Source organism: Gorilla gorilla, chromosome 4 (assembly GCF_029281585.2).
Source record: "Gorilla gorilla gorilla isolate KB3781 chromosome 4, NHGRI_mGorGor1-v2.1_pri, whole genome shotgun sequence".
NCBI lineage: Eukaryota > Metazoa > Chordata > Mammalia > Primates > Hominidae > Gorilla > Gorilla gorilla.
Window position 1 is genome coordinate 41,055,182 of NC_073228.2, and position 15,193 is coordinate 41,070,374.

General features: G+C 36.8%; 1 protein-coding gene across 9 annotated transcripts in view; it reads left to right on the forward strand.

Annotated features, from left to right (window-relative positions):
* SPAG9 (sperm associated antigen 9) overlaps positions 1-15,193 on the forward strand; it is a 155,517-nt gene that overhangs the window by 104,265 nt on the left and 36,059 nt on the right. For all 9 annotated transcript variants that reach the window (XM_031010865.3, XM_031010861.3, XM_031010864.3 and 6 more), the window contains 5 exons: positions 2,450-2,571; positions 9,505-9,562; positions 10,605-10,757; positions 11,579-11,630; positions 14,983-15,113. In XM_031010865.3, coding sequence (XP_030866725.1) covers positions 2,450-2,571; positions 9,505-9,562; positions 10,605-10,757; positions 11,579-11,630; positions 14,983-15,113 — 516 coding nt within the window. The remainder of the gene's footprint in view (positions 1-2,449; positions 2,572-9,504; positions 9,563-10,604; positions 10,758-11,578; positions 11,631-14,982; positions 15,114-15,193) is intronic.

Genomic DNA, 15,193 nt, shown 5'->3' on the forward strand with positions numbered 1-15,193 from the left:
AGCATCCTAATTGGGATTACAGGCGTGAGCCACCATGCCTGGCTAATTTTTGTATTTTTAGTAGAGACGGGGTTTCACCATGTTGGTCAGGCTGGTCTCAAGCTCCTGACCTCATGATCCACCCGCCTTGGCCTCCCAGTGCTGGGATTACAGGCGTGAGCCACAGCTACGGCCCATTTCATTTCTTTTACAACTTTTTGTTCTTCTGAAATTAATAAAGCCTTGGGTTATTTTGTTTCTTTTCCTTATGTTTCTGCGGACCTGTTACTAAATCATTGGCAGACACTATGCAATTCATAAATGTAAAAGTCCCCAATATGACCAAACACAAAACCTGTCTGTTTCCTAGGGCTTACTCTCCTGCAGCCTCCTATTCCCATTCTCCAATTGAGACTGCTGTCATATTTGTTCTGGTTCTGGAATATGCCCTCACTATCATCCCTGGAATTCTTTTCACCTTTCTTCTCTGTTGTATCTTTTGTTTCCTGGATGCCACATCATCCTGCTTCTTGATTTATGCCTTTGTTTTGATGGAACATATCCTTACTAGGTTTCCGGGCAAAGGGTGCATGACAAGTAAATTTTTTTTTTTTTGAGCACTATGAACTTGAATGTTACAAATTTCATAAGAAGACATACTTGATAGTTTGGCTAGATAAAGAACTATATGGGTTGGGAGATTTTTTTTCCATCAGAATTGCAAAGACATTACTTCATTTTCATGTTGAGTTCAGGGTGTTGTTATTTGAGTTCTTGCTCATTTTTATATACTTTCTGAAATCTTTTAAGATTGTCACTTTCTTGATTTTTTAAAAATTAATGATGCTGTGCTTGGTGTAGGTGTCTTTTTTGTATCTTCTTATATGAAGTAAGTCTTTTCATCTGAACGTTCCTATCTTCCAGTCCTGGGAAATTTTATCTCTTTCTTCTTATTGTTGTTTCTTCTGCTGTCGTTCTGGAACACCTCTCAGGTATGCATTGAACATCCTGGAGTGACTGTCATAATTTATTTTCTCCCCTCTTTCCTATCTCTTTTGTTTTATACTAATTGCTGGCAGATTTTTTTTTTTAACCCTCATTCTTTTTTTTTTTTTCCAAATTCTTTTTCTTGGTTGGTACTTTTTATACCATCTTGCTATTTTACGAATGCAACATTTATTCTGAAGAAAATTAAGTGCTTTGTTTTTTTGTTGTTGCTGCTGCCTGCATTGTCTTTTTTTGCTCTTAGTGTCTCTGTCACATCCTCTTTGTTTTGAGCCCTTTCTTTTATAATAGAGGCCTTCTTTAGACATCTGGTACTCTGTGGCTGTTTTATTCATACTTAAGTAAATAATGCTGATTCTCCACTTTCCTGCCTATAACATTTAAACTTGGCTTCCATTATTAGGGAGCTGTGCCAAGAGAAGGGAGGTCTCACTGTTCTGGAGGATTGTGTCTAGGTCCTGTACCGCCTTTTGTACAGTTTTTTAAATCCTGTCCTTCTGTTTCATGTTCCTCCCTGCATGCCCTCCCTGTGGTTGCTGGTACCTTCAAGTCCTAGGCCTTTCAGGGGTTCTGGCAGCAGATTGACCTCCTCCCTAAACCCCAGTGGCTTAGGTTTCAGCTTTCTCTGGTCTATTGAATCACTTTCTACTGTTTGCCCATCTGTTTTCCATCTTACAGAATTTTGTTCACATTTCATCTGCTATAGTTTCTTTTTCTATTCTCTTTGTCCTTTTGGGTGTATACCTTTTTAATTTCTTAACTTTCATTTTAGTTGAGCTTCTGAGTTATTAGGTGATAAATGACTATGTTCTCTCCACCATATTTAGCTGGAAATGGTTTACAGAGTTTTTTCTATTAATAATAGTATTCAGGCACAAACATATACACTTCCCCATTCCCCTATACACCCCTGCAAAATAGGGCATATAGTATATACACTGTTTTGCAACTTGATTAAAAAAAAACTTTGTATAATGAGTTTCTTTAGTTTATAAAGCTCTATTTATGTTTTTAACCTTAAAGGTAAAAATTTTAATTTTATATGTGTATAACTTACCTCATCTGTCCCCTGTTAACAGTCATTTAGGTCATTTCAGTTTTTGCCACTATGAGAAATGCTACTCTAACCATCTTTTACATACATAATTGCCTTCTTGTGACATAGGTAATCTATGGGAAGCACTGAGACCAGCACCTGGTATAGAGCAGAGGAGCTGCCATTATTGCTTGTGTTTGCTGGGATCACACAACAAAAACATTCTATAATTTCTTCACCAGCTATTTCCATGGAGCTTAGTGAGAATTTCTTAGGAAGCCTTTGAGAAATCTTTTTAAGTTATATTTTCTAGTAAACGTAAATTATAGGTAAGAAAGTCCTATGTAGCTTAGCCTATTGTATTCATTTTACAGCGTCAAAAAAGTCTTTGTCATTTGTTGATTTGGTTTTGTTGTTCTTGTTGCATAGCACTCCCACCAAAGGCATAGAGAACAAAGCTTTTGATCGCAATACAGAATCTCTCTTTGAAGAACTGTCTTCAGCTGGCTCAGGCCTAATAGGAGATGTGGATGAAGGAGCAGATTTACTAGGTATGATAGCTCATCTGAAGAAATATCATACTGTTTTTTAAATTGATTTTTTAAATGATTTAATTGAAAAGTCCTTTAAAATATCCCCAACTGCTCATGATACAGGGTTATTGCCCTTTTAGGTAATTATTGGGAACATATTCTCTGTGATCATGAAAGTTTTAAATGAAAGCACCTTTGCATGTGGGTATGCTTAAAACTGAATGGCATTTAAATTCATGTTTTGAATTCATACAACACAATTTATTGAACTCCTGCTATATTTCAAAACAGATAACTACACATAAGAACATGGTGATGTGTGTGTGTGTGTGTGTGTGTGTGTGTGTGTGTGTATGTGTGTGTGTATGGATTGATGCCTAGTTATCCCCTGGCTTACATAAATTTCATTATATTCTGTTGACTTTAATTAAATAAGAAATTATAACACTTGATTTTTCTAAGTTTTCTCAGAGTATATTATGTTTTAGCCCTATGGTAAATATAATCATTTTAAAGTTTGTGTTCTAGAAGAATACATGGTCTGAAAAGAATATTGCATTTGGCTCTTCGACTATTTGCCTGCTGACCTTTGCCAAGTGTCTTAACCTTTTTGGACCTTAATTTCTTTGTGTGTAAAATGAAGGAGCTGGACCCTAGTTCAGGAATCTGGCAAACTGCCGCTTATGGGCCAAATCCAGCTGACCCCTTGTGTGCGTGTGTAAATAAAGTTTTATTGGAACACAGACACCACCATTTGCTTACTTATTGTCTGTGGTTGCCTTTGCCTACCAACAGCAGAGTTGAGTAGGCAACTGAAACCTAAAGCCTAAAATATTTACTGTCTGGCCCTTTATAGAAAGAGTTTGCCAACCCCTGCCCTAGATGATCTCTGAAGTTCCTTTCAGTGCAAGGTTCTGGCTCCTATGAATTAGTTTTGGTATACCTTCCTTATAACTTAGGACCCTATAGAAATTAAAAACTATATGGAATTAAAAATATATACCTTTGGAGATACTAAGCTAAAAAAAATTTGTATCTATTGGTATAATTATAGTACAGATTACACTGTTCTCAAAAGGTTTCGTTTGTTAATTGTTATGACTTTGGAGTGGAGTGACATTGCTTGCATTATTTTATGTTAAATTTATTGATTGCCAGTTATGTCCTTGACATTGTAAAGTGTTTTTGAAGGAAAACACAAGTTCTATCTAAATGTCTATCTAGGCCGGTTGCAGTGGCTCACGCCTGTAATCCCAACACTTTGGGAGGCCCAAGGCAAGTGGATCGCTTGAGCTCAGGAGTTCGAGACCAGCCTGGGCAACATGGCGAAAAATATCAAAATTAGCCAGGCATGGTGGAGTATGCCAGTAGTTCAGCTGCTTGGGAGGCTGAGGTGTGAGGATGGCTTGAACCCGGGAGGCAGAGGTTGCAGTGAGCCTGGGTTGCACCACTGCACTCCAGCCTGGGTGACAGAGCCAGATCCTGTCTCATAAAAATAAATAAATAAATAAATAAATAAATAAATAAATAAATAAATAAATAATGTATCTAGTAAGAGAGATTGAAAGTATTTTAAGTACATATAGTTAGACAGAAAGGGATTGTCACCATTAAAGTTTAAGTAAAACTTCGGAAGAAATGGAATGAATTGCGTTTCTCATGGAGGGCTAAGAAAGTTGTAATTCTTTTTTTTTTTTTTTTTTTTTGAGACATAGTCTCACTCTTTTGCCCAGGCTGGAGTGCCGTGGTGCGATCTTGGCTCACCACAACCTCTGCCTCCCTGGTTCAAGTGATTCTCCTGCCTCAGCCTCCCGAGTAGCTGGGACTAAAGGCGCATACCACCATGCCTGACTAATTTTTGTATTTTTAGTAGAGATGGGGTTTTACTATACTGGCCAGGCTGGTCTCAAACTCCTGACCTCGTGATTTGCCTGTCTTGGCCTCCCAGAGTGCTGGGATTACAGGCATGAGCCATCACGTCCGGCCTGAAAGTTTAATTCTTAAGGAATACTTCATTTTTATATTTAATTTTATGTTTTAATTTTAGTTAACATCAAATTATACCTGAAAAGTTTCTTTTAAGACATAATTAGTTTAAGAAACTAACTCCCTGGCAAATTTGAGGAGCAGATGAAAAAATGTTAGAAGAATTTTAAAATGTATATTCAGTGCAGTAAAATTCACCAGAATCAATATACATCACCCCACAAAATTCCTTTATGCTGTTTGTATTAACAAGAATGAAGTACTTCTGAATATAATTTGTACACTGTGTTACCTCATAATGCAGTAATGAGTGATAAAATGTTTAAGGTTGGTGGCCCCAAACTTTCTTTTCTTATGAAGTATTTAGAAGCCCCATAGTACTTAGAAATATCTGTTGTCTTTTAAATCAATTAAAAGTAATATCCTGATGCTTTGGTTTCTTTTCCACTTTGAAGATAAGAAACAGACTACAAACTATCTTTTCCATTTTGTAGATGTTGATACATTTATCTCTAGAATAGTCCAGATTAGAATATTTTAATATATTACTGTAAGTTTAGTTACTTATGAATATTTTTGGTCAAAGATGGTAAATAAAAATGTTCCTGGCCGGGCATGGTGGCTCATGCCTGTAATCCCAGCTCTTTGGGAGACCGAGGTGGGCAGATCACCTGAGGTCAGGAGTTCGAGACCAGCCTGGCCAACATGGTGAAACCCCATCTCTACTAAAACTACAAAAATTAGCTGGGCATTGTGGCATGCACCTGTAATCCCAGCTACATGGGAGGCTGAGGCAGGAGAACTGCTTGAACCTGGGAGGTGGAGGTTGCGGAGAGCCAAGATTGCACCACTGCACTCTAGCATGGGTGACAAAGCAAAACTCCGTCTCAAAAAAAAAAAAAAGTCCTTGGCTTCTCTTCTGTGTAATTCAGTGACAACAAATTTGAATCATTATATATGGACTCAGTACTTCGATTACTGTTTTTTTTTGAGGCGAGATCTCACTACGTTGTGTCGGCTGTCCTGGAACTCCTAGGCTCAAGGAATCCTCTTGCCTATAGCCTCCCAAGTAACTGGGACTACAGGCATGCACCATCACGCCAGCACAACCTTTTTCTGATTTTACTAATTTAAAAGAATCTCAACAATTTGTCCTTTATCTTGATTGGTGTCTCATCCCTCAACTTTCTTATTTAAAACTCTCTTTGCTGGGTTTCTGTGATATCAACTTGCCTGTGTCCTTTCCTGTCTCGACTCTTACCTTTTCAGTCATCTTAACAGGATCCGCTTCCTTTGCTTGTCTTTCAGGTATCAGCGCTCCTGTCCTAGGCCTGATACTTTGTTTGAGAAATCATGTTTGCTCTCATTGTTTCTTGGTTTTCATGGCTAATTACTCCCAAGTTTTTACCTCCATCTCAGATCTTTTTCTAGAGCCCAAGACTATTATTTCCTAATTGCATGCTAGACACCCCTAAGATGACTTGGAGGGCTTTACGTTTGACATGTAGAAAGCTCAGTTTGTTATCTTTATTGTTCTGTCCCCCAAGGCTGCTCTTGGACCAACAGGCACTGTTTCAGTGAATGAATAGCTCTCCATCCTGCACCTCTCACTTTCCCTCACAGCCAATCACCAAGACTTGTTTGTTCCCTCTCCTAAATGTGTGTGTGTATACATACATATATATATATATATTTTTTTTAATTTTAATTTTTATTTTTTTTCTTTTCTTGCCTTGCTTAAGTAATACATCCTCCAGGAATTCTGCCTTGATCCCCTAATTAAAGCTTAGTTTTCCCTGAAATGTATTCCCATGGCACTGCATTTTATTATACCACTCTTCATACTTTACTGTTATTTTTTAGGTACCTGTCTCCCTGGACAGACTATAAGCTCAATGTGGCTGAGACAACTGTGTCTTTGTTCACTGTTGCATATTTAGCACATAGCAACTGAGTGAATGGGATTGCTAAATAGTTCTGACAGTTTTGTTTCACCTCAAAATTGGTGATTCTTCTCCTTTTGGGATTAAAAATTCTTTACAGGTGAATTTGTAAGAGAGCAATGTACCTTTGGAAAAACACACATGTAGAACTAGATAAAATTGTGCATCTTCTCAAGGGATTACCATGTAACTCTGAAGCTCATCTATGGACCTAGCTTGAGAATCAGTGTTAAAATCCAAATGAAACTTCTGTGATTTTAAAAACTGCCAGGCAGTTTTTTTTTTTATTTTGCTTGTTTTTAATAAGTAAAGTTTTCAAATGTATTAGACCTAAGTTTGTGCTTCATTTAAGTCTTGAATAGAAATGAGGCCACTTTATGTTTTTCTTATAAAGAGTTATTGATCATTTCAAAATGAAATTTTAGATAATCCTACTGGTTATATATTCAATTTATACACCATATATTAAGATAACTCTTCATTGGGAATGTGTACATTTAATGTAAACTTTATTTATTTATTTTTGCCATCTCGGAAAGGCTTTATTTCTACTTCATCCAGGTCTCGTGCAGACTCAAAGGCACCATCATGTATTTCCATTTGGTATCCTCATGACTTTTTGTAGTGTTTTCCCTTAAGAGTAAGCTCTGTACATTGCCAGTTAATCTTTTAACGATAATTTTAAAATGTTGTTGCTGTTGTATCATTGATGCAAAAAGACCAACAATAGAAGTACAGTACAAGGAAATTCACAACATATTATAGTGGGACAGACTGAGTCACATTTAGGTGATGGTGAGGACGCAGTAGCAGTATATTCATGCACCCAAAGACGTGCAAGCCAAGTAGGATAATATATGGATCATACAGTGAATTTTCTAAGCCCACTGAGGACTTCGTACCTTTTCAAAAATGTCCTGTATACCCTCCAGTTTACAGAATTATCTGTCTTGTCTACTGGCTTCATGGCTAATGTAAACTTTAGAAACTATATTATAGGATTTGTTTTTCCTGTAGCACACATTTCAATTTTTTTCCTTTTTATAAATATGTACACTTCATTGTGTTTAGTTAATGGTTTCTCTACATCTTGTCAATTTCTTTGTTTCCTCTCTCTCATTTTAAAGTAAATGAGTTTAGTTCTTGCTTTCTGAAAACAATCTAATTGAGATTCTCATTCATTTTTCTCTTGGGCTGCTTACCTAGGGGAATATTCTGGTGTGTATGATTTTGAATATTTTAATATTACTGCTTTTTAAGCTAGGTGTTCTTGGCTGCTGTTCTCATCTAATGCTTTCTCATCATTTTTTTCTGCTCAACTATTTTTTTGCCTTTCATATATTTTCAGCTTTCACGCTTATCTAAGTGCTTGAGAGTTTATAGCAAACATAGTTACTATATAAACTTTTTTCAACCAGTCTACATTCTTATTTCTTCTGTCTCTATAACTTTATTAAAAAGTTAACATTCCCAGCCATTGTATCTACAAAGGAAGAAAAAGTTAGCATTAGTGTTTAAAGCAAATATCTTGCCGAAGATCATTTTGGAGTTAGAATTTGGAAACTTTTTTGGGACTTTTATTTTGTTTTGTTTGGTTTCAGTTTGTGGATAATACATAGGTAGATGATTAATCTATTTCTGGTATTTAATTCTTTCTGGTGTAAGTACCCTGATCTTTGAGAAAATTAGAATATAGACAAAATATGAGTCCAGGTACACAGAATATGTAGCATTCCTAGGTTGGCTGTTTTTGTTTTAAGTAATTTTTAAATCATTTGGAAAATTACCTTTTTTAAAATAAAGGGACATGTTAACTCCTTTGTCATATGTAGTTTTCTTTAGAAAGATTTCTTTCCTGTTTACTTGGGTTATGATTATTACTTCTTCCATTGTATGTGATTTTCCCACATTATTAGTTCACAATTCCTTGAAGATGAGTGACTGGTGGGTTTTTTTTGTTTTGTTTTGTTTTGCTTTGATTTTTTGTTTTTTGAGTGATATTCCCTAGTGTGTTATTTCATTTCTTCAGTTTCTTAGGAAAAGCAAATTAATAGCTTTCTTCTCCCTAAAGACCACTCCATTGGATCTTGCATTGGATGCTCTACGTACTTATCTCACAGTAGTCATTAAAATGTCAAACACGATCAAAGACATTCACTCAAGTGATAACTGAACATTATTATTTTATAGGTGGCACTTTGAAGGAAAGTTTGTATTGTTAATTGAAGATTTTCAATCTAATTATAGTTAATCTTATTGTGAGAAAGAATTGGTAAAGCATTTTTTAGGTATATCAGCATCCTTATGAATGAAGGAAATCATCTTTATTTCTGTCTTTTGCACATCATTATGCATTAAATCATAACATTGTGATTCCAGATGTTTTTCATATCATGTATAAAACTTTATAGATTAATAATCTGTTTTCATGCTGTTTCTTACGTAAAACATTTCTTGTTCTTTGTTTTTGCTTTACATGGAATGCATGGGCTTTAAGACCATAATTTCTTTGGTAAGGTTTCATCTGCCTTGGGGTTCTATCTTTCTTTAGCCTTGTTTTTGCCTGTTCTCTATTAATAAGGTCTAATTTTTAGGCAAAAGCCTACAAGGTCAGATGTGATTTAGAAACAATTTCGATCCATATTAAAGCTGTTCTTTTTTACCCTATGTAATGTTGGAATATTAAAATATTTGGCAGAAAAGTCTTGATCCTTTTGAAATATTATCTGTGAGACATATAGACTAACAGATATTGAAAATTGGCCTCATTCCCTAGCAAGCTGATTCACATTTAAAAAAGAAATAGGCCAACAAAATCTTTAGCCTTGTTCGTAATGAATAATTATTTATAATTTTATAATCTATTAAAGTAGGTCCATCAAATGAAATTATAGACAAAATAAAATTAATAAAGGACAGATAAAATTTCTAAAATAAAACTTGTGACTATAGCTTATATTTTAAATGTATATAATTATTGATGCATTTATTTTCAAAGTCTTTATCTTTTTTCGTTTGATAGGAATGGGTCGGGAAGTTGAGAATCTTATATTAGAAAATACACAACTGTTGGAAACCAAGTAAGTATATGTGAAATTTTAACAGAAGATAAAGAATTTTCTTCTTGTCCAAGTCAATGACACTTCATCGTTTTAACATAATACTAATGGAATCTCCCTGTCCCATCTCGTTCCCCAACTCTGAGTGTGTGCGCACACACACACACACACACACACACACACACACACCCCTAATGTTGGGACCTACACTGCCCTGTTAGATATGTTCCCTTGCCCTGTTTTTTGGTAGAAACACAGATTGTCATCTCCTTTTCACTCTATAAGTATCCATGCCTTTTTCTTAATCTTCTAAATTTGTCCTGGTTTTACACTTTTTTTGCTCCCTCCCTTAACATTTGTCTGTTTTCTTATCTCTTCTCCTGGGGTTTCTTTTATTTCCACACAAATATTTTCATGTATACTCAGCCTTCCTCTTCAGAGCTGTCTTCCATAGCTGTGCATTCTTGGGTGCAATTTGTGGAGTCTTAAGCCCTCAGACACATTTAATGGGACAGATCCCCAGTCATGTGGAAAAGCTGACTGGGTTCCTTTGTCAGTTTGCTGTGTCAGAGCAACTTTGGAACATCTGTGTATATCCAAGACAGAATGCAGTTATAATAAGGTCCTATGCCCACTATACCCAAAGGAACTGGATCTCAGGTTTTTTTCTTCAGCGTAGACTGTCTTAACTTTCCAGTTTAAACTGTTTTCTCATTATTTATTAAAGGTAACATCAAGAAATAATTTTACTTTATTGATTGGGTAATATATTCTGAGGAATTATTAACAATAGTAACCTTTTGAATGCTATTTTTAAAATTTAATCTTCTCACTTTTTAGTAATTGATGGTCTGTCTTGTTTTATTCATTTGATAAATGAGTAAAACCTTAGACTGTTGCTTTGTGTTCTTTTTGCATTTATCTACAAACAACATCGGGTAGAATGTCTTGAAGTATTAAATTATTATTGTCTATGGTTGTACAGTTTAGTCTACAAAGGAATAGCTGAAAGATGGAAAGAATATTTATTTGTAATGATGCACTTGAAATATGTGTTTCTTAGAAATGCTTTGAACATAGTGAAGAATGATTTGATAGCAAAAGTGGATGAACTGACCTGTGAGAAAGATGTGCTGCAAGGGGAATTGGAGGCTGTGAAGCAAGCCAAACTGAAACTAGAGGAAAAGAACAGAGAATTGGAGGAAGAGCTTAGGAAGTAAGTTTTAACTGTGTTGTTCTAAACCAAACTCTTTGCCAGTTATGCCACAAAGGGTTACAGATGTAACCCTGAGACTGAGACCTTCTGTCCACTCAAGCCTGGAAGGCCAAGAGCTGCCTGGGAGAGGACAAAGTGCCCCAGCCCATTGCCTCTGCTGTGAGCAGGCCCCTCCCGTTGCTAGCCTGTCATCTAAATATTATTGTCTTTTGTTTTTTGTTTTTTGTTTTTTTGAGATGGAGTCTCACTCCTGTTGCCCAGGCTGGAGTGAAGTGGCAAAGCCTTGGCTCACTGCAACCTCTGCCTCCCGAGTTCAAGCGATTCTCTTGCCTCAGACTTCTGAGTAGCTGGGATTATAGGTGCCTGCCACCACACACAGCTAATTTTTGTACTGTTAGTAGAGACAGGGTTTCGCCATGTTGGCCAAGCTGGTCTTGAACTCCTGACCTCAGGTGATCCACCTGCCTCGGCCTCCCAAAGTGCTGGGATTACAGGCGTGAGCCACTGCACCCGGCCTAAATATTGTTATTTTTTATGTCTGTAATGATGCAAAAAGAGTTAGAGACTGTTCAAACATCTTTGTTTTGATAATAAGGAAATGTAAAACATTATTTTTTTATCCCACTTTCTTTAATACCTGTTTATTTCTGAACAATACTATGATATGATGATACTCCACCAAATGAAGGTGGCTAAATACCCTGTTTGGGAAAAGAAAAATAATCCTTTAGTGGTAGTTAAAATTGTTGACCTACTCTTATTTTTTTGAAAAGATGAGCTCAATTCAAATAACATGTTTTGTTTTGTTTTTTCCCCACTAGAGCTCGGGCAGAAGCTGAAGATGCAAGGCAAAAAGCAAAAGATGACGATGATGTAGGTTTACAATTTTGGACTTTTTTTCTTACCTTACCATGTTTTGGTGTTTCGGGAAGATCTTCCTAAGTAAGCTTTGGATATAATACTATAAAGATTTTTAAAAGTCAGGAAACATGTTTATGGTCATGAATAGGATAGCTCATGCTTCTGCATGGTATCCAGATGCTGAGCTTTCTAGCTCCATGCAGTGTGCTCATTTTCCCTCTGTGCCTCTGTGCTCTTACCTGTATTTGCATGTTCAAGTTTGAGGACCAACTGGGACATTTTGGGGTTTTTGGTTGTTGTTATTGTTGTTTCGTTTCAAATTTTGATTTAGAAATATGAAAGCTTAATAATAAAAATTATTTAACAGTATTAAAAAGATGAAGTCTAGAACTTTAGTACTAGTCAATTAGTTCATATTGTTGTGAACATAAGTACAGAAGAATAAATATGAGCTTCTTGCTAATATCCTTAGCATACCCCTAGTCTTTTTTTTTTGAGACAGAGTCTCAGTCTGTCACCGAGGCTGGAGTGCAGTGCTGCGATCTCAGCTCACTACAACTTCCACCTCCCAGGTTCAAGCCATTCTTGTGCCTCAGCCTCCTGAGGAGCTGGGACTACAAGTCTAATTTGGCTAATTTTTTGTATTCTTAGTAAAGGTAGGATTTTGCCTTGTTGGCCAGGCTGGTCTCTAATTCCTGACTTTAGGTAATCCACCCCGGTCAGCCTCCCAAAGTGCTGGGATTACAGGTGTGAGCCACCCAGCCCAGCCTCATAATCATTCTTATAACAAATGTTTGCAGGTCAAAGGTCAGACCAAAGATTATGTGGTTGTTTTGGACAGAATGATCACTTGGTGCCCATTCAGTCTCTGTTTTTTAGTATCTTATGTAATGATACACACAAAAACATGTAAGACATGCAGGTTATGAATCATAATAAATTAACATTGTGAACCTACCACCCAATCTGATAATTAGAATATTACTAGACGTTGAACTATTCTGTGTTCCTCCCCTGCAGAGAAAGCTGCTATCCTATATTTATCATTTGCTTAACTTCAAAAAAAAATTTTATCATATCACATATGTATATATGGTTTAATTTTTCCTTTTTTGTGTTTCACACTATATTTAGTCTTGGAGACCAGATTCTTTTCCTCAGTGGCATGTTTTTGAGATTCATCCATGTAGTACAGTGCTGTAGTTATCATTCATATTCACTACTTTATGATATCCCATTGAATGAATAGTCACAATTTATGTATTTATTTTCCTGTTAAGGAATATTTAGTTTGTCTCAGCTTTTTACAATGCTATTGTTACAAACATTACAGTACAAGTCTCCAGGTGGGCAGGAGCAGTAGCCTTTCCAGAGTACATACCTACTAGTGGGCTTGCTGTGTTATAAACTTAAGATCTTTATCATTTGTTGTTTAACTTTATTGAAAGGAGAGGCCCAGGTTGTATAACAGAACAACAAAGGAGGAGGACTGCTAAGGGCTAAGCTTAGTGTCTTTCTTATGTCCCAAACCTTTCAGCTTTGATCCACAATGTGGATAATGAAAGCCTATAGGACGTTGACTTGAGCCATGTTCCCTTGAGGTCTTACCCCTGTGCTTACCCTATATTCACATACTCTGTCTAAGAGTAATTCTGGCTAATACAATTGTCTCCATCTGTTTGCATTTATGTTGGTATTTTAGCGACTCTTATAGTTGAGTACCTTGGTAACTAGGTAATAAGTTTACCCTTAATGCTGGTCTTGGGTGAGTATGTGGTTTGGTAATTTGAGATAAATGGAACTAACTTACAACTATTTTCTGATTGATGATTGTTACAGAGCATGAATTAAAATAATGGTAGAGCAACATTTTTAGGTGAAACTTACAATAGTGTATTAAATCTATGTAGATAACAATTTTGGTTTTAGTTTAAAATCTGCACTATCCTTTATTTTTATTTTAGTATTATTACTATTTTTTAGAGACAGAGTCTCGCTCTGTCACTCCTCCAGGCTGGAGAAGTACAGTGGCAATCATCCCACCACAGCCTTGAACTCCTGGGCTCAAGTGATCCTCCTGCCTCCGCCTCCCAAGTAGCTGGAACTACAGGTGCATGCCACCCCACCTGGCTATTAATTTAATTTTATTTTTTGTAGAGCCAGGGTCTCACTGTGTTGCCTAGGCTGGTCTTGAACTCTTGGCCTCAAGCAATTCTATGCTTTTTTTTTTTTTTAACTTCAGCCTCCTGAGTAGCTGGGACCAAAGTTGTGCGCCACCCCATACGTGGCTAATTTTTTATTTTCTGTAGAGATGGGATCTCACACCACATTGCCAAGGCTGGTCTCAAATTCCTGGGCTCAAAGTGATACTCCCAAAGTGCTAGGATTATAGGCGTGGACCATCGTGCCTGGCCCTACTGTTTTTTTGTTGTTGTTGTTGTTGTTGTTGTTGTTTTGTTTTTTAAAGACAGGATTGCACTCTCTTGCCCAGGTTGGACTGCAGTGGTATGGTCATGGCTCACTGCAGCCTTGACCTCCCAGCTGAAGCAATCCTCCTACCTCAGCTTCCCAAGTAGCTGGGACTACAGGTGTGTGCCACCACTCCTGGCTACAGGGTTTTACTATGTTGCCCAGGCTGGTCTCAAACTAAGCTCATGGTACCCACCTCAGACTCCCAAAGTGCCGCGACTACAGGCGTGAGTCACTGCGTCCAGCCCCCTACTATTCTTTTTATTTTTTAGCTTTATTTTTTATATATTTTTAAGAACCATGAGAACAGACCTACACTACTCTTTATGATTTCTTTATAATATGTTCAAATATCTGTGTATATATTCAGAAATTGCTGCCTTTTATCTTTGTAGTCATGAGTGATTATTTAAATCTCTTTGTTGGCTGGGCACAGTGGCTTACACCTGTAGTCCCAACACTTTGAGAAGCTGAGGCAGGAGCACCACTAGAGTCCAGTATTTCAAGATGAGCCTGGGCAACATAACGAGACCCTGTCTCTACAAAAAAATTTAAAAATTAGTCAGGCGTGTTGGCATGTACCTGTAGTCCAAGCTACTCAGGAGGCTGGGGTGGGCAGATTGCTTTAACCCAGAAGTTCGAGGCTGCAGTGAGCTATGATTTCACCACTGCACTTCAGGGTGAGCAACAGATCAAGGCCCTGTCTCAAAAAATATATATTTTTTTAAAAAAGTCTTTGTTGATTTTGTTTTTATAAGGCCATTTTTCTTTAAATGATCTACTAGATTAAAAATTAAGTAATGCTTAAAAACTGAAAGATTTTGCATAACTCTGAGATGAACACCGAGACATTTATAAGCTTCCAGAATGATATGTCATTTTCTTGTCATTATAGAGTGATATTCCCACAGCCCAGAGGAAACGGTTTACTAGAGTAGAAATGGCCCGTGTTCTCATGGAGCGAAACCAGTATAAAGAGAGATTGATGGAGCTTCAGGAAGCTGTTCGATGGACAGAGATGATTCGGTTTGTATGACAAGCACTCCATTATTTTCCTACTATTATTTTGTAGGTTTGAATATTCCTTCATGTGGAACTTAAGTCCT